Source organism: Danio rerio, chromosome 8 (assembly GCF_049306965.1).
Source record: "Danio rerio strain Tuebingen ecotype United States chromosome 8, GRCz12tu, whole genome shotgun sequence".
NCBI classification, from domain to species: Eukaryota; Metazoa; Chordata; class Actinopteri; order Cypriniformes; family Danionidae; genus Danio; species Danio rerio.
In genome coordinates, this window is record NC_133183.1 from 32,350,784 (window position 1) to 32,375,673 (window position 24,890).

General features: G+C 35.2%; 1 protein-coding gene across 5 annotated transcripts in view; it reads right to left on the reverse strand.

The window, feature by feature from the left end:
• Positions 1-24,890, reverse strand: part of aopep (aminopeptidase O (putative)) — a 161,539-nt gene that overhangs the window by 111,300 nt on the left and 25,349 nt on the right. For all 5 annotated transcript variants that reach the window (XM_073909595.1, XM_073909594.1, XM_005167175.6 and 2 more), the window contains 2 exons: positions 13,611-13,800; positions 5,050-5,156 (listed from right to left, as the gene is read on the reverse strand). In XM_073909595.1, coding sequence (XP_073765696.1) covers positions 5,050-5,156; positions 13,611-13,800 — 297 coding nt within the window. The remainder of the gene's footprint in view (positions 1-5,049; positions 5,157-13,610; positions 13,801-24,890) is intronic.

Consider the following 24,890-nt stretch of genomic DNA (forward strand, 5'->3'; position numbering starts at 1 on the left):
TAAACCTTACCCTGATGGTAAGAAAAAGGTGCAATAATTATGCATTACTAAAGCAAGCATCCCATTTTACCTGGTTTCTTACTGAAGGGTAAATTCAGATCAACTGGTACACATTTTGTCATTGGGATAAACAAAGGAAAAGTGTCCCAATTGATACTACATACAGTAGGTTGGAGCTCATTTGTTAAACCATGTTATGCTGTTGAGAGTAGTACATTTGCTCTGAAGCTCTCTCGGTAAAGTCATACATTAGGATATATACTGTATGGTGCAAATGTTAAAACTAGGCCTGTCACAATGATAAATGTATCGACTTATCGTGCAATATTTGACCTCAATCATTTTTGGTGTTGCAATATTTACAAATTCACAAATAACGTTTAAAGGACATTTCCATTTTACCTCACCAATGGCAACATTTATAATTGGACATTTAATTAACAGGATATTTTATAGGATATATAATAGCAGATTTATATAACTTTTGACATCAAATTACAGAATCTACATATCATTAAGCATAAAAAACATTAGTCTCTTGAAAGTGTGTATGGCTATTTGCATTATTATGCTGTTATATAATCATTCTTATATCAGTGGCATAAAATGATTTCAAAATGACAATCACTTATCATAACAATTTTTGTGACAATATATCGCGCACCAAAAATTCTTCATGGTGACAGGCCTAGTTTACACTTTAGTACTCTATGGTAAAAGTTGTTTGAGATGATGATTGAGGAACACAAGTTATTGATTTTTTTGGACTGCCCCTGGTTTCACTGCAGATTAAAAAAAAAAAAGTGTAAGAGATTTTTTCCAAAAAAAAAAAAAACAATGTTATTATATTTATTATCATTTAATATTAAATTAAATCATCAAATTTTCTGACCTCATAACTTTGCAACTATCATACAGACCTAATAATGTTGGACTCATTTAACTCAGACTACCAATCTGCCAGACACTGAGGACCTTTCAACTTACTAGCCACACCCTAACAACCACTTACGGCACCCTAGCAACTGTCCCATAGAATTCCATTGTAAAAAAACTGTCATTGACTTTACATTGGACGTACGGACAACAAACCTTTTCATAGTAAAAAAAGAATAACAAACATACTAATCATACTAGCGACATGCTAATTCATACTATAAACATAATAGCAACATGCTGATTCATGCTAAATTCATGCTAACAACATGCTAGTTTATACTAAAAACATGCTAGTAACAATTTTCCAATACTGAGTTGCAGCTGGAAGGGTATCTGCTGTTTAAAACATTTGCTGGATAAGTTGGTGATTCATTTCGCTGTGGCGACCCCAGATTTATAATGGGACTTAGCCAAAAAGAAAATGAATGAATGAATGAATGAATGAAGGCTAGCAACATGGTAATTCATATTAGAACCATGCTAATTTATGTTAGCAACTGCCTAGCAACTACCCAGAACACCTTAGCAACCACCTACCAACACCTTAGTAACAGCCAAGCAACACCTTAGCAACCACCTATTAACCTCTTAGAACACCCTAGCAACCTTAGCAATGACCTAGAACACCTTAGCAACCGCCTAGCAACACCTTAGCAACCACCTAATAAAACCTTAGCAACCACTCAGAACACCCCAACAACTGCCCAGCAACAACTTAGCAACCGCCTAGCAACGCCTCAGTAACCACTCAGAGCACCACAGCAACAACCTAGCAATGCCTTAGCAACCACTCAAAACACCTTAGCAACCACTTAGCAACACCTTAGCAACCATCTAGCAATGCCTTAGCAACTACAAAGAACACCCTAGCAACATCTTAGCAACCACATAAAACACCCTAGCAAACTCTAAGCAACTACTCAGAAATAACTTAAAAACTTTAAAAACTACCTGGAACACCCTAGCAACCGACTAGCAATGCCTTAACAACTAGTAAAAACACTCTAGTAAACCTTAGCAACCTCCTATAGCAACCACTCAGAACACCCTAACAATTGCCATGCAACACCTAAACAAGCACTCAGAACACCCTAGCAGTAGCAACCATTCAGAACCCCCTAGCAGCCACTTAGGAACACCTTAGCAACCACTCAGAACTCCCTAGCAACCATTCAGAACACCCTAGCAGCCATTTAGCAACACCTTAGCAAACACTCAGAACTCTTTATCAGCAGCCAAGCAAGAAACACACTAGAAACATGCTAACCTATATGTACTTATAACTGTTTCAAACTTTTTAAAAAACTACTTCAATTATTTATACGTTAAAGCTACTTTAAACTTTCAGACGAGGTTTTCTCAAGACACCATAAAGCTTGATGCAAACTTTACTTTTTTAGTAATTATTATTATACATAAAATATTATAAAAGTAGGTGAGCTTGACAGGACATCACAGATAGAGTTATTGCACTATGAACTGCATGTTGACACATTGTAGTGCAACTATAAGCAACTTTCTGTGGATGGAAGCTGCTAAACGAACACAAATCCTAAACTGCCTATTTGTACTTGCAGAATATTTTTAGCCTAGCATTTATGCATTCAGCAGACACATTTATTCAAAGTGAATTTACACTGCAATTCAAGCTATAAATTTGATTAGTCCTCGCATTTCCCTGTGAATTGAACCTGTGACCTTGTGCTGTAGCAAAACGCCACACTCTACTGTTTGATCTTTTAAACGCTCTGGATTTTAATGACATGTTTTCATTGTCTTAGCATCACTTACTAAATATTAAATATGAAACATGACAGCTCTGTGTTTTATTCCGAAGACAGGCATTTTTCCAGACTGTCTGCACATTTTATCCCTGAGATTACAGTGGGTGTGGGCCCCTCAAAGCGGAGGATGGGCCAGAATCATGCTGTCAGGTGCATCCTCAAAACCTGCTGGTATTGTGACAGCTGAATTCCTGACAAGCACTATCACTCTATCACACACGCGCACACACACTTTCTCATTCCTTAAAGTTAAGCCAGGCTAATCTACTCCTCTCCACACCTACATAACCTTGTGTTACACTGTGCTCTTCGTATGAGAATGTTACATTACATCTCATATCAAATAATTCTCCTGCAATGACATGCTTGAAATTATTCTGTGCAAACTGAAATGTCACAACTATTTCAAGCACTCGCTTCAATTAATCTAGAGCTCATACCTGGAAATTTGATTGCATACATATGATGTATTAGAATATATTGTTTCCTTAAGAACTTTAGCTGCATGATATATATCACAGCTTTTGCTTGAGGACACAGATTTTACATGCAACTTTTAATCAAGCACAGGGATTAATTAATATTTTCATATGGAGTTAACAATGTAAATGTTTTAACATTACAGGTTAAATAAAAAAAAAAATAGTGTGATTTTGTTGCATAAAGGCTTTGTTGCATATTGTATATTATTAGCCATCATGTTGTGTGACATATACTCACTGGCCACTTTATTAGGTACACCTATCCAACTGCTTGTTAAAGCAAATATCTAATCAGCTAATCACATGGCAGCAACTCAATGCATTTGGGCGTGTAGACATGGTCAAGACGATCTGCTGCAGATTAAACCGAGTGTCAGAATGGGGAAGAAAGGTGATTTAAGTGACTTTGAACGTGGCATGATTGTTTGTGCCAGACAGACTGGTCTGAGTATTTTAGAAACTGCTGATCTACTGGGATTTTCAAGCACAACCATCTCTAGGGTTTACAGTAAATGGTCCAACAAAGAGAAACTAAATCTAGTGCGCATCAGTTCTGTGGGCGCAAATGCCTTGTTGATGCCAGAGGACTGAGGAGAATGGTCAGACTGGTTCGAGCTCATAGAACGACAACAGTAACTCAAGTGACCACTCATTACAATCAAGGTATGCAGAAGAGCATCTCCGAAAGCACAACACATTGAATCTTGAGGTAGATGGGTTACAGCCAATGGTGTAGCGGACAGGCCCGCAGGGCACGCACCGCGGAGGGGGGATATGGGTAGGCACCGAGCATGATTGCAGCAACTATGTGATGCTATCATGTCAGTTTGGACCAAAATCTCCAATGAATATTTTCAGTATATATATATATTTTCAGTACCTTCTTGAATCTCTGCCACAAAGGATCAAAGCAGTTCTGAAAGCAAAAGATGATCCAACCCGGTACTAGTAAGGTGTACCTAATAAAGTGGCCGGTGAGTGTAAGTGTGCAGTAGTATGCATAGTATACTATAGTATCGTATAGTATAGTAGTATAGTTTCATTGGATGCATGAACTTTGATTTGTAAAATAGTCTTTAATTTTCTTGAAAATAAACCAAAAATGGTCAAATGGTTTAAGTAACAATTCACACCATTTACTACTGGCCAACTACCAGCCTATTATTAGGATATAAACTGTTTATTAGAATTTATAAAGTATGATCTCATTTTACATCCCTAACCCTACCCAATACCTACAGTAAACCAAACTACTATCTTACTAAATATTAATAAGCAGCTAATTAGGAGTTTATTAAGCTAAAGGTCTTAGTTAATGGTTTGTTCATAGTGTAAATTGTAAATTAAAAATAAGTGTGAAAAGAGAAGAGAAAAACAATAACATTAAGCAATAATTTGCCATTTGAAATTAATTGTTTTATATGAATACATTTGAACATGTATTTAAATCCTGAAGTGGCAAAGCTGACATTTTCAACATAAAAATAAATATTTAGAACAAAAATGAAAAAATAATAATATCTGCATATCAGATTGTTGGATGTGAAATTAAAGACGAAAGTACTGATGCATTTAATATATATTCCATCAGTAATTGAAATCTGTTCAGATTCAGACTGCAGATACTGCCTTATTTTACAGCAACCTTGCAACTGAGACACGCCTGTTTCAGAACTGCTATTAAAAGTGAACTTTAGGTTCTACTGTGGACTTATTGTCCAGATGATGGATGAGTCCTTGCAAGAGGAGTAATGCGACTATATGAACTTGAGATTGGCAGTTAGAGAAGGATGAAAGCAAAGAGAGAGACATACAGAGAGAGACACAGACATGGCCAATCATACCTGAGGACCTGCAGCTCTTCTTCAGAGTTCTGCAACTCATCACTCAATCTCCTCCAGCGCAGCAAAGCCTTTAACTGTCTCTGCTCCTCAGCCTCTCTACAGCCCAACTGAGAAAACCAGAAAAGGAGAACAGATAAAAAAGCTGCAAATAAGCTAAAGCAAAGAACTTTACTTTACTATGAAGTTGGATCAAAGCAGTTAATCTAAGAAATCTTTTATAAGATTATGGGTACACTTCGTGAAACTCGGGTTTCAAGAAAAAAAAAATCTTTAATAATTAGCGTTATTAGTGTTGATCATTGAGTGTTAAGGAATTTCACCTTAATAAATTTAAGGAACCAAAACAGCTTACTTAAGTCAACTTAAACTTTAAAACATAGTGTTATATAAACTAAAACAATTGTTAAATTGCTCCAAACCGAGTGCAATACTATTTTATACGGAAGCAAAAAACAACTTTCAAAAATGATTGTTTGCTGGTTCATTCTAGAAGTAATTCCTCTATTTTACGCAACAAAGCTAAGCCCTTTAAAGATATTTTTTTTAACATACCAAAGCCACATACCTATTATATAGATATCAGATAGCAATTTTATATATTAAAAGGGACATATTAAGCACATTTTACAAGATTTTACAAGAAAATGTGAAAAGAGGTGTCTCAGAAAGAGGGAGTTTATGGAGACTGTGCTGTTTATTTAGTCATCTTAAAACTTCACATTTATAATCTTTAGTCGCTGACATAGTCTTTAGCAGGCGAAAACTCTAATGGCGGACGGCTGCTTCTCACTCAAGGCTGTTTACGCTAATGAGGGAAAGATTAACTAATGGGTGGGGCTTTCCCCCTCTGATGACATGTACAAAGGGAGAATGTCAATCAAAGTGTTTCTGCAGCCTGTTGTTATGAAGTGTCACTATAAATAAATAGAAGTAATTACTATTAGAGGCTGGCTATATTCACACACTGCAGCCACACAACTGTGTTTAAACCTCTTATAAAAAGTGATTATTGCATAATAAGTCCCCTTTAAATCAATACACTTAATGCCACATTTATTATAACTGGTTTTAGCAAAAGTTGGCTTTGTGGTTCATTATGTTCTGTTTATTGTAAGACTATAAAGTAACTATAGCAACTACGACTCCATTTGCCAAAAGTTGCCAGACATTACAGTGAAACGTTCAGTAAAAACACTTGACAGTTGACAGCTAAAAAGTTTTCTCAGTCAACAATATTAATGACATCCTTTGATTCAGTGATACAAATAGGCCCAGGTTTCCCCAAACACTCCTGTTTGACACTGGTCAGTAAGGTTAAGTACCGATAAATATATAGTTTACTGTAGTAAAGGCTACAGTATATGAAGGCAGGGCTTGACATTAACTTTTTTTGATCACCAGCCACGGTGGCTAGTAGATTTCCAACATTACTAGCCACTCGCCATTTTCACTAGCCACACTTTTCTTGTAGGGAAATATATTTTATATGCATAAATTTGACTTTGACATGCTAAATTACTTGATTTAGATGCTGTGTTATGTCCACATGCCTCCTCATTCATTTAACTTATTGTGTGTATTGTGTATTAGCTTGCTCAGTGTGCATGAGCAAATAGGTTGTCGCACTGCAATCAGTTTTTATTTCACGACTTTCCAAATTAAGCATTTACCAAATTTATCTCTGACCTCATCAAATAAGCAAACAACCAAACCAAAGAAAATATAGCTTTATAGGTACACTTTTTAGGGTTCCACTTTATATTAAGTGGCCTTAACTAATATGTACTTACATAGAATTAAATAGTTTGTTACAATGTACTTATTGTGTAAATTCATGTATTTACTGTGTACTTAAGCTTGATTAAATACATGTATGTAATTACATCTGTAAATAACTTTTGTAACTACATTTGTAAATACACTGTTGACCATCCCTTACACCTTAACCCACCCTTAAACCTACCCATGCCACCAAACCTGTACATAACCCAACCTCCTTCCCAACTCAAAAGTACCACAAGTGTTCTCAAATACATTATAAACACAGTAAGTACATTGTATTTATTTTTTTTTATGTAAGTACATAGTAGTTAGGGACACTTAATATAAAGTGGGACCCTTTTTAGTTCAACAAAACTTTTCCTAAAAAAAAAAAGATTACATTAAATGAATAATTATTGTCATGTGTCTAAAAAATGCACAGTAATCTGTCCTGGCTAAAAGTCCCAGATCACCAGTGAACTACACATAAATAGGGAGTAATCTCCCATTAAAGCAATGTTATTGTAAAGAAAAATATAATTAAACCATAATAACAAAATAACTGTAATGAAAAGAAAGCAGGTGAAACATACTGTGTTCGATAATGAAAGGATGATCACCTGTGCGCGCGTGATCATCCTCTCGTTCGGTATTTACCTTCTTTTTTGCTGTTTTGCTCGCGCGAACAAATATATTTTTGTCAGCCGTGCTGCTTCTCGATTAGATCACATTTGCATGAATATTGAGCCATCTTTATTGTCGAACCCTGCTTTTAAGAAAACTTCAATTTAAAAATGATTTCCAACCAGCCAAAGTGGCTAGTGGAGGTGTCTGTTTAATTCTAACCCACCAGAGCTGAAATCTACCCTCATTTAGCAAGTTGGCGGGTGTTAATGTGAAGCCCTGTACTAAGGTAACTACTAATAGATCATGATACAGTAGTTACTAATAATACTACATTATATAGTGTAATTTATTAATGAAGAGTTGTAAATATATATATATATATATATAATATAATGCTCATTCCTAGTATTTTAAAAGTGTAACACCTAGTTTTATTGGATTATTTGCTTTAGTTGTTATATATTAAAATTTGTTTCTGTTTAGTACAGTATATTAATTGCAGTAAATAACTGAACTAAACAATTTTGCCTAATATGTTTCATTGACGTTGTTATTGATCACTAAGATATGATTGACCTGGATTTAAGTTGCTTGGATTTAAAAATGAAAATTGCAAAAATAGCTTTAATGTATTTTTTTGTTGCTAATGGCACAAAAATCACCCTGCACAACTAACTAAAATTTTGATGTCAAGATGCAGTAAACACTTTTTTTTGTCTGGGTTTGTGGTGGATGTACTTTTAAATTAAATTAATATAATCTTAAATGATGAAAGATTTTGAAGACCTAACAGTAAACAGAGTGCTACAGTAAGGGCACACCTGCTTGGTGTAAATACTTGAAAAAAAATATCCATTAGAAACTTAAAAGTAATCAAAACGTTATCAGATGTAATTAGTTACTTTCATAAAGTAATTGAAAACGTACACTACTTATTACATTTTAAATAGGGTCATTTGTAATCTGTAATCTATTACATTTCCAAAGTAACCTCTCCAACACTGGTCAGTCAGACAAACAGAAAACCCCAACCCAAAGTCATGTCATCAGTGAACCAGTGTCGCTGACCTACAGACAGCAATCTCTGCATGTCAAATGGGGATAAGAGAAAGTCATTGAAAACATCAATAAAATGACACACTTCAGCTATAAATGCTGCTTGTTGAAAAATACATATTGGAAACATTCCATTAGCACAACAATGGCTTTCAATCCAGAGCCGGCAACACAGATTATAAATACATTGTGAATGAAGTGAAGTGCTGTGTTGATGCGGCACACAATCGCACTCCACAAGCTCTAGTTTGTGACTCATTATTAGCTATCTCGGTCATTACAGGAGAAGAAGCCTTCCGGTTAATGCCGAAAATTCAATTTAATTTCAAACTCATTTTATACTCTGACCACTCAGCATGAGCTCTAATAGGTGTGTATCAGTAATGAATTTTAGTAAACACATCACATTTAACAGTGTTTTTTTGGTGCTTTCTGTAGTTTGCAAGGTGAAAGACAGAAAATATGGGTAGGAAATAACTAGGGATACACCGGTATAGTGCTCATGTACATAAAAACTGATACCACACTGTATACATAAAGACAAAGGAAACACCAACAACAGAACAAACAGGAAGCAGAACAGAAATAGCAGAGACTAAAGATGTCTTCAAATCAAGGTAATGTCTTATAAATATATAATAAATTGTACATGGATGTCTTTATAGCTGCTGTGAGTGGGCTGATACAGTAGCATGTAGATTGGATTAAGTGTGCATACAGACATCAGACATCAATGGAAAGTTTGTAATTCTGTTAAAAATGTCCATAGAAAAAGAAGATGAAACAGCCAAACAGTAAAATGATGCACATATTGGAAGTGTTACTTGAAAGCAGGGAGAAGAAATGAGAGCACTTTAGTTGAATGACCTAGAGTACTGATACGAGCTGAACTTACATTTTAATGATTAAAACAAAATTGTGAGTTTGAAACAAGCAGATGTTACAGTGGCATGTTTAAAATTACCCAAATTAATTAAATTCATTAAGCCTAGACAAATTTTAAAACGCCAATTTGATATGTAACAAATAAAATACCCGGAGATGTCTTATTCATTCAGAGAAAATCTAAATGGACATGTTTTGCTTGCTTATGGAAGATAAAACTATGTGTAAACAAAAACATTCACTGGGATATGATTTATGTTTCATAAATGTGGTTTGCACTATGGTTAAAATGTGGTTACTTTTTCACTGAAGTGGAACATTTCTAATGTGCATTGTGATATTAAATGAAATAAAAAACATGACAGAGCAATATAATTTGCAATAAAAGTACAGAAACTTTCATACAAGGCATTTTAACAAGGATAATTAAGTGTAAAAATGTTTGAAGGAAAAATTTTTGCTAAACAAATGAAGGAAATTAACATTTAATATGTTTTTCCTCTTCCTCTGCAATATAAATGTATATCACATGAGTAGCAGTGCGATATGGCTGCATATCGGCACTGCATGGTGGGAGGCCTGCAATGGATTCATACAACAGTTTGATAGCATAATCGTGTGTTTAAAAAAAGAAAATCAAACACGGAGAGTCTAAAAACCCTTTTGTACGAGGAACTACTTTCTTCCGCCATTCATTCACATCTGCAGCTGAAGTCAGAACAGCAGAAACCATTGCTCATTCTCTAATGTCACTTTAGAGCTAGTATTTGATTCTCTAGTGTAATATCTAAGGTGATGACAAAACAGCTGATTTTGCTCATATTTTTAGGCTGAATAGCATGAAATGCCATCAGTCTACAGAGATTTCCCAATATTTCTCTGTTGCAGTCAGGACATCACAATAATAAACCCCGATAAAGCCAAAGCAACAAACACTACCGAATTACTGTTGTGTTTATAGTAAGGAAAAGTGTTAAAAAAATATGCGGGCATTTCTTCTTTTTTTCTTTTTAAAGAAGTTGTCTGCAGTAAAGAAAACCGGAGAAACAAACAGATGGCCAACCAAAAAGTCAGGGTAATACAAAGAGTGACTTACACAAAACACATAAATTCCTGATATGTTAGTCCTATCTCACACTCAATACTCTACAATTACTATGGTATAAATACAGCACTACAACACACAAAAGAGAGAGATCGACTTAGAATATCACCTAACTGTTTAATATTGATTTGATCATCTGTAGTTAGAAATTACGCTGTTTTTCTCGTAAGGCTAATTATGCTGTCTCTGTCGCCATCTTGTGGATGGATAAGGTCAACCATCATTGCTCTGCTCAGTATGACAGGCTAAAGGCTGCCGATGTGTTGTATCTCCAAAATGATAAATATTTAAAATAGGCACTATCCATTTAAATCCTTTTAAACTGCATAGATTCAATCCAAACAACTACATCCCCACATAAAAAAAGCCGCAAACTGTACTGAGTTTACTGATCTGCTTTCACTCTATGTGGTACAGTAGGGTGAAGAGGCTGTACGAGTGCTGTTATTACGGGAATATCGCATGGCTATCAGCCAATCAGGTTTGAAAACCAGACAGAACTGTTGTATGAATATATATATATGTATATATATATATATATATATATATATATATATATATATATATATATATATATATATATATATATATATATATATATATATATATTTTTTTTTTTTTATTTTATTTTTTTTTTATATTTATATATATATATATATATATATATATATACGTGTGTGTGTGTGTGTGTGTGTGTGTGTGTGTGTGTGTATGTATGTGTATTTTTTTTCTTTTCTTTTCTTTTTTTTTTTTTTTTTAAATATCAGCATCGGTATTGGAAAGTACCATTATTTCTGAAACAATTCTGAGAGAAAATGCTAAAGCTAGGTTTTCATGTTTTGTTTTTGCACATGAATTAGGGAAGGCAAGGCAAGTTTATTTATATAGCACATTTCATACACAATGGCAATTCAAATTGCTTTACATAAACAAGAATAAAAGAAACAAGTAAAATAAAAATAAAAACAAATAATAAAAATGCGTAAAAAGAAAACAAAACATAAAAACAGGTAAAATGTGATATAAAAGAATGAAGAAGAAGAGAAAAACATGATAGTGCAATCTGTCGGACGCAGCACAGTGCTCATTCAGTAAAGGCACAGCTAAACAGATGTGTTTTCAGTCTTGATTTGAATGTGCCTAATGTTGGAGCACATCTGATCACACATACAAATTACAATGTAAAGGTCAATTTAGTATTTTGCTTAAAACTAATTTGCCAAAAACTTTCTCTGTGGCATGACCTCGGTTATGGAACATGTGGCCCCTTGAGATTAGAATGGCTCCATCTCTGTTTTTAAATCACTCAAAAAACATACCTATTTAGCTTGGCTTTTTAGAATTGTTTGAATAGTCCTTTCTACTTGTACATTTTTTTTCAGTCTTTTCTCTTGTCTTATGTTTATGTTTTTATAATCTGTCTTCTTATTTTACCTTGTCTTATGTACAGCACTTTGGTCAGTCTTGTGACTATTTTAAAATGTGCTCTATAAATACCTCAACTTGAACCTTTGCGTCAAGTTAACCTTCGCATAGTCACATACAATTTGCCATATCCCGATCAGTACCCTGATGCACACATCTCAAAAAATTTAACTACATGCCATAATAACGTGGAGCAAAAGATCTGTGATTGGCCGGCTTGGTAGCATTGATGAGTGTAGGCGGGGCTACACGAGAGCCATGGGAGCAAATTGAGGCAGGTGGATACAAGTGTTGAATGCACAGAGGATCTCTGGATGGACATTTTGTTTTGTGTTTATTTTATCATTAAAATTTATGAATATTTGCTGGTTTCAGATTATTATTTCTTCTCTGAAAATTTGAGTGAGTTTTTGATTTGAGTTTTTGTGTAAATTTGAATTACTTCTACAGTAGCACCATGCATTTCTGGCGTAAGTACAGTGAAACATAAGCCCCTTTCACACATACAGACCTTTCCGGAAAATTACCGGCAATTTTCCAGAAAGGTTTGTATGTGTGAACAGGCCCTTTTTGAAAATACCGGTAAATTCGTTCTGGCTATTTTCCGGAAAGAGAAGTTGTAAGATTACCGGTAATTTGCCGGAATGCTGCGCTGTGTGAATGCAGAAGGAAGATTGCCTGAAAGAGCGCGTGCACGTCTAGAACGTGCTGATGTGAGACGTCTGCTTTAGCCAATCAGAACAGTCAGACGCATTCACGTCCGTGCGGTTTGTGAGATTAAAAGCCTTTGAATATTTTCCCAGACGCGTTTAGCTGCTAAAAGTTAGTCAGATAGCGTTTAAATGTTCTTCTTAATGCCAACTGTGTAAATAATCATCGATAAGATGCTTATGAAAAGCCGCTGTTTGTTTACCTTCAAGCTGTGTGTGCCTGTGAAACAGCCTGTGAGCGCCAGCACACGCACATATTAGGAACATCTCGACATGCGAAAGTGATCCTCCATATGTTTTCATCGAAGTTGTTCACAATACTGATCATCCACAGAGTTTGTAATGTAGTCAAATGTTTACAAATACAAGCGCAGCCGTTTAAAGCTCATTTGTGGTAATTGATGTCAGAATTTAACGGTATTTTGAAATGGACGTGTGAACGGTCATTTCCGGAAAAATTCCATAACGTCCTCGCCTGTGTGAACAGCGCTTTTTTGAAAATACCGGTAAAGTCGTTCCGGAAATTTTCCAGATATTTACTGGTATCCCTGTGTGAAATGGCTATAGAAACCCCACTGCCTACTAGTGTTTCGGAAGTGTTCCTGCTAGAGCTGCACAAACTGATCATGTATGTGGTGTGGGGTATGCTGATCAATCGACACAGAAGTATGAATCAGGATTAAGTCATAGATGTCATTTCCCATGCTTTCCATTCGCTTGCTTTCCAGTCATAAGCTGTTTAAAAAACTTTTTATTATTCAATAGTACTCATGGGTCGTACTGACCACTTGTGATGTAGAGTGTCACAAAATTAAATGGAAAGGTTTAGATCAAATCTGAACAAAAGTGGTCATACAAGATAAATTTGAACAGATGATATTACCAGGTGTTAACAGTAATGCGTCTCGGCAGACTACTAAAAAACGCATGTTAACACCAGCAGGAAACAGGGCCTCAGACAAGCACTCAAAGATTCAACCATATCATAATACCTTCTGAACGTGGCTCCAGAAAACATCCTCTAAGTAAGTAGCGAAGCCCTCGCTGATCCATTCTTCTGTCCAATCCCGTGCTCCAATGGCCAGCCCGAACCAGGAATGGGCAATTTCATGGCATAACCTTGCCCCACAGAGGTTCCTCTCACCAGTTAGCACACTTTGAGACAGGAACACGATATGTGGACTGGAAAACAAGTGAAATCACAGTTGATTGATTTATTTTAGCATTTAAAAAAAGAATTAACAAAAAAAGAAAACAGACTAGGATTGAACATCACAGTTGTATTTGGTTAACTAGCAAATCAGTGGTTATAATGTTGCAGCGGGTGCTGAGCGTTCAGAGCTCTGCATTCAGCTCTGATCTAGTTATAACATGTTATAAAACTCAGCCACCCTGAAAGAACATCAAAGTGTGGGATTTTCTCTCCCGTCGACAGACTGTCGTTAAGGAGGTGGAGCTCTCAGCCAAAATGAGGCCTGTTCGCTGCCAGTGGATTTCAGAGTAGCCACCCATGCCGCACCCTTCACCAAACAATCCCGGGTGCATTTGCTAATAGCAGGCAAATTACAAGACGTATAACCATCGTCAGATGTTACTGTGAAAAATTTCCACTGTGAACGACAACAGCATAAGATGGAAAAAATGTATATAATAAGATAAGGCGCTTTTTCTTTCACTTGCGTAAGAAAAAACACAACCTCAGGATTCGGGCTGCACATAAAACCAGAAGAAATATTGTATTGTTTGCCTCCTCACTCAAAATTACCTCGAGTGACCTTTTCAACCAGATAGCCCTGTGCGTTTCGTACAGCAAATGGGCTGTTATCGAGACCATGTTCCAAACAAAGTTCTTACGAGTCAGGATAAACAAACCCGTTTCTTTTGTGTCCTAAGGCTTCAGCTCGGCCTCATAATGGTTTTCAAATGTGACACATACCGGCGAGATAGCCGAGAGCGTTTTTTCTCCTCACAAAATGAGCCTGATAAAATAATCTGAGAGCTTTATGAATGTCTTTTTACCTTTACAGCCAGACGTTCACCTTGCCCGGGTCTGGAAAGAGTTTTTTTTCTTCCCCACTGTTGCTTTCTTTACACAATGACCACAGCAACCAGCAGGAAATCAATAAAAAAGGTTGGCCTTGACTCTTGAGTTGAAGGTGGCAGGCATGCCTTTCATTCACACTGTTATGGTTCCCTGAAGTCATCAATATGTTATTTTAGTGGGATCCTGTGTGCCCAAAGAGTTTTTGTAAAGTAGAGCTAAGGGACTTAGAAAAAAGCTCAGTGTCTGGATATAGATGACAGAAAATGCCCAGCATTGTTAAAGTGAAGTGTTAAACAACAGATGCTTGTTCTTAAATGTGGACTCTATCCAAACACTAGAAAAGGGATTCTGCTACAGTTAGAGAACTTCACTATTACACATGGAACACTGGAGTCTATTTACTGACCTGATCTGATGCATATTTCTCACTAAATGGAAAAGTAGTTTCCCAATGTGGCAAGCTCTAACCTGATTGGCTAACAGTACACAATTTCCAGAAAAGAGGGAAACCTTTTTTTCTACAGGTTGACCCGATACATGCTAAAATCATTACCAGACATACAGGCAGATAGAACAACATATAGACAAAATGACAAATAATTTAAAATCATATAGACAAACTCATAGTCAAAATGATAATTAGATAATGACAAATAGATATGTTTAATATCTCAATATGAATTAAATGACAGGCTAATGAATGGAATGGTAAATGTTGCATAGACCGAAAAAGCCATACACGAAAGAGTGGATGGATGGATGGATGGATGGATGGATGGATGGATAAAACATGAATGAATAGATGGATGATGAATGGAATTGTAAAATGATTCATTGATGGAAAGAGCCATACAAAAATTGATGGATGTATGAATGAATGAATGAATGAATGGATGGATGTATAGAATAAATATATACAATACAATGGATGGAAGGAATGACAATGACTGGTAAATAAACAGATAGATTAATGGAATGAAATAATGGAATGATAGGATAACAGATGAACAGATGGAATGATAGAATGACAGATAGAAAGAATAATGGATGGATGGATGAATGAATGGAAGAAAGATAAAAAAATGACTGAATGGATGGAATATAGAGAAATGGATGGATGGATGGATGGATGGATGGATGGATGGATGGATGAATGGATGGATGCATTAATATAAAAAAGATTGAAAGGATGGATGGATGGATAGAAGGATAAAACATGAATGAATAGATGATGGATGGAATGGTAAAAAGATTTAAAGACAGAAAGAGCCATACACGAATGGATGGATGGAGGAAATATACACAATAGAATGGATGGAATGACAATGACTTGAAAATAAATGGATGGATTTATTTATTAGGGATGGAACGATGGAATGATAGGATGAAAGATGGAATGAAAGAATGATGGATGGAAGAATGATGGATGGATGGATGGATGGATGGATGGATAGATAGATGGATGGAATGATAAAAGAATTCATAGACAGAAAAAGCCATACAAGAATGGATGGATGGATGGAGAAAATATATGCAATACAATGGCTGATGGAATGACTATGGTAAATAAATGAAAAGATGATGAAGGGATGGAACGGGGGAATGATAGGATGATAGATAGAAAAATATAGAAGAATGCATGAAGAGTTGGATGAATTGATTGATAGAAAAGTGGATGAATAGAAGGATAGAAAGACATTAATAGGCATAAAAAGAACTATACATTTTCTTATACTGATGCCACATACTCAAGCACATGTAAGTCAATAAATCAATGAAAATGTTCTTGGAAGATATTTTACTAAAAGACAGAAGAATCACACACTTTCATCCAAGAACAGGATATCATCACCTGCCCTGTAATTACCAGAGGAAGCACTGAAAGTGGAATGTAATGGTTCAAATTTCAAACATGGAAAAATCGTCATCATCCTCCACTCAACAGGGCATGTCGGATTTATGGAGGAAAACTTGTTAACAAGTCATTCCACATATACATTAGTCCTCATCACTGTTTATCATTCATATTCTGTCAAATATACATACACATATAAGTTGGCAATGTAAATTTACTTGAGAAGCAACAATCCTTTACTAAAGAACTAACTGCGTATAATGTTTGAAGACTATGACCAACAAAATATGTTAAATATTTTATCAATGTAAAATTTATAAGAAAAATAAAGTTTGACATATTTGAATGTATTTATTCCAAGGGGTCTGTATCTTCTCTACATTCAATCTATTCTTGCCATTGATCATATTGACAACAAAACCAAAAGTGGTCAAACGTAATTGAGATGAAGTAACCAGCACATGGCTGTACTTTGGAGCTCTTTTGCAGTGCTGCTTGAAAAAAGATCTCATAAACACCCTGCATCCTTCCTGTTGTGAACTGTAGGAAGGCCTCCAAGAACATTAAGCAACAGCGGTAAATCCTGAACATCATTTCAATTTCAACCCCCTATTGTTTTAACAGCCAATAATGCACACCCATGAACCTGAAAACAGCATTATACAACCAGCGAGCATGTGACATTTAAGCTATTTTAGTGTGAAACCAAATTTGACTTAAAAGCTTCTTGCAAGTCAATAAGTAAATTTACATGCACTTTAAAAAGTCCAATTTTAGTCAGACTAAAGCAATAACTTGTCTTTTAAAAATGTCATGTGAATGCTTTATTCTGAAATCATGCTGTTTTTTGTCGGACTAAATGATCTAGATAATAAGATGACACTCATCTTCATGTGAGTGACCAGTAGAATGTGTTTGTGTGTACAATAGATGTCTAAAAGATGTCTACACATAGACACCTTGGATAAAACGCTGTTAGTGTCAGTGAAAATCTAATAGACATCTAACAATAGTAAAAAAAGTTACTAGCCTTCAGATAGGCAGGAATGAATGACTGCCAAGTCTGTCTATATGATGACTAGTCTATTTTTGGATTATTGTTAGATGTCTATTAGATTTTCACTGACAGCCCAAACTTATCCTTCTTTTAGTCAAGAAGTCATGTTATAGATGTCTATCATCTATAACTATTAAACACACACAAGAAAAAGCTTGCTGGCTGTAAACATTTATTTTTAATGGAAAATAAATTTGCCTCAGCAGTAAATTTGAATTTAGGGTTACGTCCACACACCCACATCCATAAAATGGTTCATTTCCACAATACAGTTTTGCAGTTTTTCAAAACAGTTCCTTGCCCATGATGAAAATTAAATCACAGCTGTAGAGAAAACTCCAAAACTCCTTTAGAATGATCTGAGAGACTTGCTTATGTCATACAAAAAATTATTACTTAAGTCATTACTGCTAAAAGTGGATCGACAGGCAACTGAAGCATAAATTTGTCAAACATTGTTTTTTTTTTTATCTTGGCTTTATTTTTGTTAAATAAACAACAGCATGGTGTGAGACGTTGTTTTGTCTTACATATTGTGTTTTGTTATGTTATGATATGGAAAGCCATTTATTTCCAATATAGTCTAAAACACAAATATGATTATAGTTCTGACTATACAGCTATTTTGAGTAAATCTTCTGTTGGTTTTTAAGGAATTTTACATAGAGACTGCTCTACAAAGAACACTGCAAAAGTAAAGAGAAGGCACAACAATAATGCCAATGAACATACTGTTGAAGTCAGAATTATTAGCCCCCCTGTTTATTTTTTCCCCAATTTCTGTTTAACGAAGAGAAGATTTTTTTCAACACAATTCTAAACATAATAATTAATAACTTATTCCTAATAACTGATTAATTTTATCTTTGTCATGATGACACTAAATAATATTTGACTAGATTTTTTTTTCAAGACATTTTTATACAGCTTAAAGTGACATTTAAAGGTTTAACTAGGTTAATTAGGTTAAATAGGCAGGTTAGGGTAATTAGGCAAGTTATTGTGAAACGATAGTTTGTTCTGTAGACAGTAGGAAAAAAATTAGCTTAAAGGGGCTAATAATTTTGTCCCTAAAATGGTGTTAATAATTTAATAATATAATAATATTTTGTCCCTAAAATTAAAAACTGCTTTTATTCTAGCCAAAATACAACAAATAAGACGTATTCCGGAAGGAAAAATGTTATCAGATATACTGTAAAAATTCCCTTGCTCTATTATTTGGGAAAAATTTAAAAAACTAAAAAAAAATCAAAGGGGGGGCTAACAATTCTGGCTTCAATGTATATACAGTATGTATGCATTCAATTACTAAACTAATTTATCAAATTTATTTTATAACTGCTCACACCACAGAAACTAGGAACAGTTTCAATTATAGGAATTAAACCAACTACAACACACAATTGCTTTATGTTTTTCCAACACAAATGGATCAAGTCAACCCAATTGTTTTTTTTTTTACAAATTTAAGCAGATTGAACATAAATATACACATAACAGTAGAAATGGTAGCCTAATTACCTTAGACAAACCTCCAGACACAGCAGTGCTTTTAACTTTTTCTCCATATGCTTGTAAAGGAGCTGCAGCAATAGTTTGTGCTTCTTTTCCTCTGAGAAAACAGTTGATGGTCGCCTACTTATGAGAGAATCCAGGTTAGGGCAAATCGCATAGAAAATGGTGAATGAAACCACTCGCTCACGCTTTTCACATGTGACTTTTGCGTTGCGTTATTGTCACTTCAGGTCAGAATGTCAACACAAGCAAAAATAAGTGCCTTGAAAAGCCGCGGTGAAGAGATTGTAAATAAAAAGGATGTAAGGATGTTGCCAGAGTGGCTTTTTGGTTTCTTTTCTTTGGTTTGGTTTCTTTTCTTGTGCACCCCAGCCACTGGCACCCCATCTGAAAGATTTTTTAGCATAGGGGTAATGTAGTCACCCAACTTCACAATTTATAATGTTGCAGTATGTATTTGAATGATGATGGTTAGTTTCGTAACTTGAAAGCTCAGATTTCATTATCATAATTAGTGTTGTTGACAGAGTTTGAGGTTTACAGTCTCGTTATTATTCACACCTTAAAATTTGCTTCGATTGTTCAGAATTTACACTTTAACACTGCACACACTTTGTCACATTTTATTTATCAGGTTTAGGAGTCTCTTTAACACTTATGTTTAATTTATTAACAAGAGATCAGATATTTTAAAATATTTTTGTTTTTGACAATTAAAACTATTTGCCATAGTAATTGGCACTTTATTGGAAAATAAAATAAAGTGGTTAAAAAAATTCTAATATTCCTAAATAGACTGTTAAAAATAATTAATATCAATAATTATCGATACTGAATGATATAAAACATGATATCGTGATCATTTGTTTATGCAATATCACCCAGCCCTACATAAAACAATTAAATTGTCCAAAAAAACAGCTCAATAATTGAGTTGATTCAGCTCAGTATAAATAAGTATTTTTGAACAAGCAGCAAAAATATTTTTTGAAGTGAATTCTTCTTCTGGGTAAGATCTAACCCAGCACAACAGGAGTTCTTAAAACTACCTGGTGCCAAAGTCCATTTACAGTATGTTGGATATGCATGGTTCTCATAGAAACATATCATTTCAAGACATTACAAACATTAAAACATGTTGTGTTTGCAACAGTAAATCTTCCATCATACAATGCACTTCAAACTCTAAAAAGCCGATAAAGTAAGAACTCCATCATGCGGTGATAAGAAAAGCACTCAAGGGCATCAACCTCTAACAAATGCATAGTTATGCCTGGGATCTCAGATCATTAACCACTAGGCAACGACCAACCCCCAATGAGAACTGTGTGCAGTTTCAGACATTCAGAGCCATCTTTATCATCACCCCCGTCTCCTCAAAGTGGCTTGACTAATGTGCTGCCTGCGCTTATTCCTTCTCTTTGTCTCTTATTTAATTTCCCACTCTTCTCAGTCTGATTGCATGAGCTTATTATAGACCTGGAAGAACCGTCGTAGAACATAACTGATCCACCAAAGTCCCCTTTCTGCCTGGCTTTCGGGCTTTAACGGGTGGTATTTCTGTCTAGACTGTAGATTAGGTTGTATTGCTGCAAAATGAGGTGTGATTCTCTCTGTAGGCCCGGTGGGGCTCGTTTTGCATGCCAGTCCTTTTTAGGGCAGATCACATGTGTCAAACGTGAAATCCTGAGAATAAATACCAGCACACGGAGGCTGCTGCTGTGGCCAGACTATCAGGATTTGTGGCGTGCGCTTCATGAAACAAACGCAGCCTGCTACAGTACAGATCAGCACAACAATGCAATCCATATGCAGACGTTCTACCAACCATCCAAGTGGGAAATGTGGAAAAAAAAGGACCCTCACTCGCATCGCTGCCGATGTTTATCGCGGAGCGCCTCATGGCACCATTTTAACTTGATTGCTCTACATTAGTGTTTCGGAGGCTCAATGAAGACCGTGCGTAAACAGAGCCGGAGGTGCTCATCAGCGCCAGAAAGACCATCCGGACCGAGAAGCAGCAGCAGATGTTTATGCAAAGTGTACAGTTCGCAAGGCTCCATTATGCGAGCTTCCTTCCAACGTTCAAAGTTATCGTATGAGTGAAGTCATTGGTTGAGAATGCAGAATTCTGGCACGTGTGGAATGCAGGACATTGCAAAAAAAAAAAAAAAAAAAGACAAAATGAATTCCATTCCTGTTTACTTTCTTAATATGACACGTTTGTCTTTGCAATCATTCATGAAAATACAAGAACTCATTTCGTAATTTTAAATAATAAATTTCATAAATTTATTTATTTATAAAAAAAATTTGAATAAAATGAACAATGCTCCTTTTCAGCTGTTGTCATTAATCCTTTGTTTTTTTGTCTCCTTTGCACCACCTAAAAATCTCAATAAATGCATTGTGAAAACTTTACCTAATTTAACTAAATAGCTAGTCACAGAGGTTTTTTTAAGGTTCACTCAATTCTTAATTGACGCGGATTTGACTTTATAATTAAACTAGCTAGATTTGTGTTTATTATTGATCTTAATATTGACTAGATGTGAAAAACATCCTTTTATTAAGTACATTTAAAGACTTAATACAATATCTCTTAACTAAATGCAAGAAAGAGTATTATTTTTGCTCTTCTACAATTTGATACAGGAAAATGTCCTTTGTGTAAAGTGAGGTTATGTATACTATTCCCACATAGATACAGTATATGTGGTTCCAAATAATCCCTGAAACCACATGATGGTGAGTAATTATTAAAATAATTTTCATTTTTAAGGGAAACTAATCCTTTAACCTATATTTTTTTCTTATATAATTATGTTACTTTATTTTTTAATATGTTACTTATTTTTTACAAGTTAACAAACTGAGTTAAAAATTAAGCATTCTTTTTTTTGTAATATACTTAGACCAATTGACATAAAAAAAAATTATGTAAAATAGCTAAACAAATCTCCAACGAATAGTCTAATCAAACCAAAAGCAAAACAAATGCCTTTTGGCAACTCAGGTTTATTCTGAAAACGTAGCCCTATATACATTTCTGGAGCGCACCAAATACGTCCCAGGAGGTACTTTTTTTTTTTTTTGCAGTTTTTGTTTTTGTGAATTCACCAGAGACCACCGTCAACTGACTGACCGATGGTTCCCCCCACTCACCCCTTTCCTAAACCCAACCAAAAGTTTTTTAAATAGCACCGATTGAGCAGTGCACACTCCTACATTCCTGCTTATTAATAGTATAAAGGTTTAGTTGTCAGGTAGAATAAGGAATGTAGAATAAGATCATGCAGAATATGTACTTTTTAAGTGCTAACAGCGAATATCTAATAACAGGCAGACAATAAGCCACTAGGTAATAGTGAGAATTGATAGTTAAACTTTAGACTTACTGTTTTATTTGAAGTAATATTTTGTTACCGCATTAAACAATTTAAGTATATGATCGAATGTGTAGAGTGAAAACAGTCTAAAAACTATTATATAACTTTCCCTGGTTAACCACAAATGTCAACATCTCTTGCTTCTGAGCGTATTTTGCGTATCTCTCTCTGGGTTTTTATCCTGCCTCCAAGGGTAGGCCGATTAGCTCAGACCCAGCAATAACACTCTGAAACAGACTTCTAAAGATTCTTTGTGCTTAGATTTGTTATATTTGTGTCTGGTCGGAGGTCTGGGGGAAGAAAGGCGGCTTTCTTGGTTCTGAGAATCAGATTAAACGCAGTGGCAGGCGCTATTACGGTGTCATCGAGTGATTCAGTATACACATAGCAGGGACATCTGCCCAGTCTTTGAATGGGCTCATCCATTTTGGATTTTTGTGTGGTAGATGCTCCTCAAGGGATGCTGGCTAATGGCTCCCCACCTCACACTTTGCTCTAGTTTACCAGCCTCTACTGCCACTCCTACTGCCTTAAATCAGCCCCAGGGCCAAATAAACTCTCTCTCTCGCCGTACAGATTTGATTCATTTAGACGCACATTCTGTCCCACACAGCAATATCCATTCGTTTTCTTACATGGTTCTCCATTGGAGAATATGAGTCTGGTCTGAAACTGCATACACAGTTTTTTTTGGGATCTTTCCTTCAGTGAAGATGTGGCGGACAAAAAAAAAAGGCATGAGTAAGGCTGAATTTCTTGAAAGCAAAAAAAAAAAAAAATAATAAAAATACAACATAACTCAATGATTTGATCAAGTCTTGATAGAAATTTTTTTTTGTATATCGCAAAATAAATAAATAAATAAATAGATAATAATAAACATATATTTTAATGAACAGTTTATGCAAAAACCTCTAAATACCATCTGAAATTTCTTCTAAAATGAGCATTTATATCAGGTTCCTGTGTGTGTGTTCAGTAATTGCCTTTTCAGGCAAAGAATAAGTTATTTTTATGGTCTTCAAAGTGAAATAACTCAACAACATAAACAAAGAAGGCTGAGAATAATGCTAATTTTAAATGGTAATTTCAGACGACACTTAGAGGCTTTTCCATCTTAACTCTTCATTGGGATTGTACGATGTCTAATGTGAAACATCACGTTAGACGATGGCATAGTTGTTGTAGGCAGCAAATTAATTATTTATAAATAATTTATTCATTCATAATGAAATAGTTATTTGAAGCCTACTGTTTCAACTACCTGCATGGTGTTTGTTTTACCCATAACCAAATCATAATTAATTAAAGACAAGTTACACAACAATTACCACCTGTCAATCACTTTGGTCACACTTTATTTTCGATGGTCAGTTTGTTGAATTTAAGTTACATTGCAAATAATTCTCATTAGATTATCAGTAGACTGTTAGGTTGGGGTTAGGGTTGGGGTTAGTGTAAGCTGACATACTCAAATGGACCATCAAAATAAAGTGTTACCATCATTTTTTCCACGGGACTCTGGCATGAATAGGCAGAGTGATCTGTTGTTATAACGGCATCAACAAACTTGGTTGGTAAAAAAGGTGCACGATCAATAGGAACCAACCAACAGAATGAGGTTTTTGCTAAAGTTACTAAGTACAAGCGTGAAAACAAAAGATTGAGGCAGTGTACTGACCCTGTGACATGTTACCTGATAGATTCAAAAGACTGAAGGGTCGTTAGATAGAGACAAGATTAATTAAATATCGCCTTTAACAACTACAGTAAGACGCGATCCAGCGGTACATTCTTCATAAACTCTGGGCTTTTCTGGGGTTTTGTGCTCAAAGCACCCGCTGACTGCCTGGAACTCAGATGTGCACATATGCTGCAGAGCATGCCAGAGTGTGTATGTGTGTGGTCATGTGATGTGATTTTCAGCGGTATAATGTGGACGGAGATCTTTTGCAGACAGAGATGCCAGTGTTGACGTGGATTACTTTCGTTCTTAAATGCTATTGTAAAACTATTAGTGTAAACGGGGACTACGTGTTTATATATATATATATATATATATATATATATATATATATATATATATATATATATATATATATATATATATGAGCAATATCACACGAGTAGCAGTGCGATATGGCTGTATATCGGCACTGGTGGGAGGCTGCTATGAGTGTGATATTGCGTTTATACAACAGTTTGACGGCATAATTGTGTATATAAAAACAAAAAATCAAACATGGAGAGTCTCAAAAACCCTTTTGTATGAGGAACCACTTTCTTCCGCCTTGGATTCAAATCATAAGCTGACAGTTAAACAGCTGGTTGTATGCTGGTTATATGTGGGCGGAGTAATACACAAAGGGTAAAGAGGCTTTACGGGTGCTGATATTACTTAAATATATA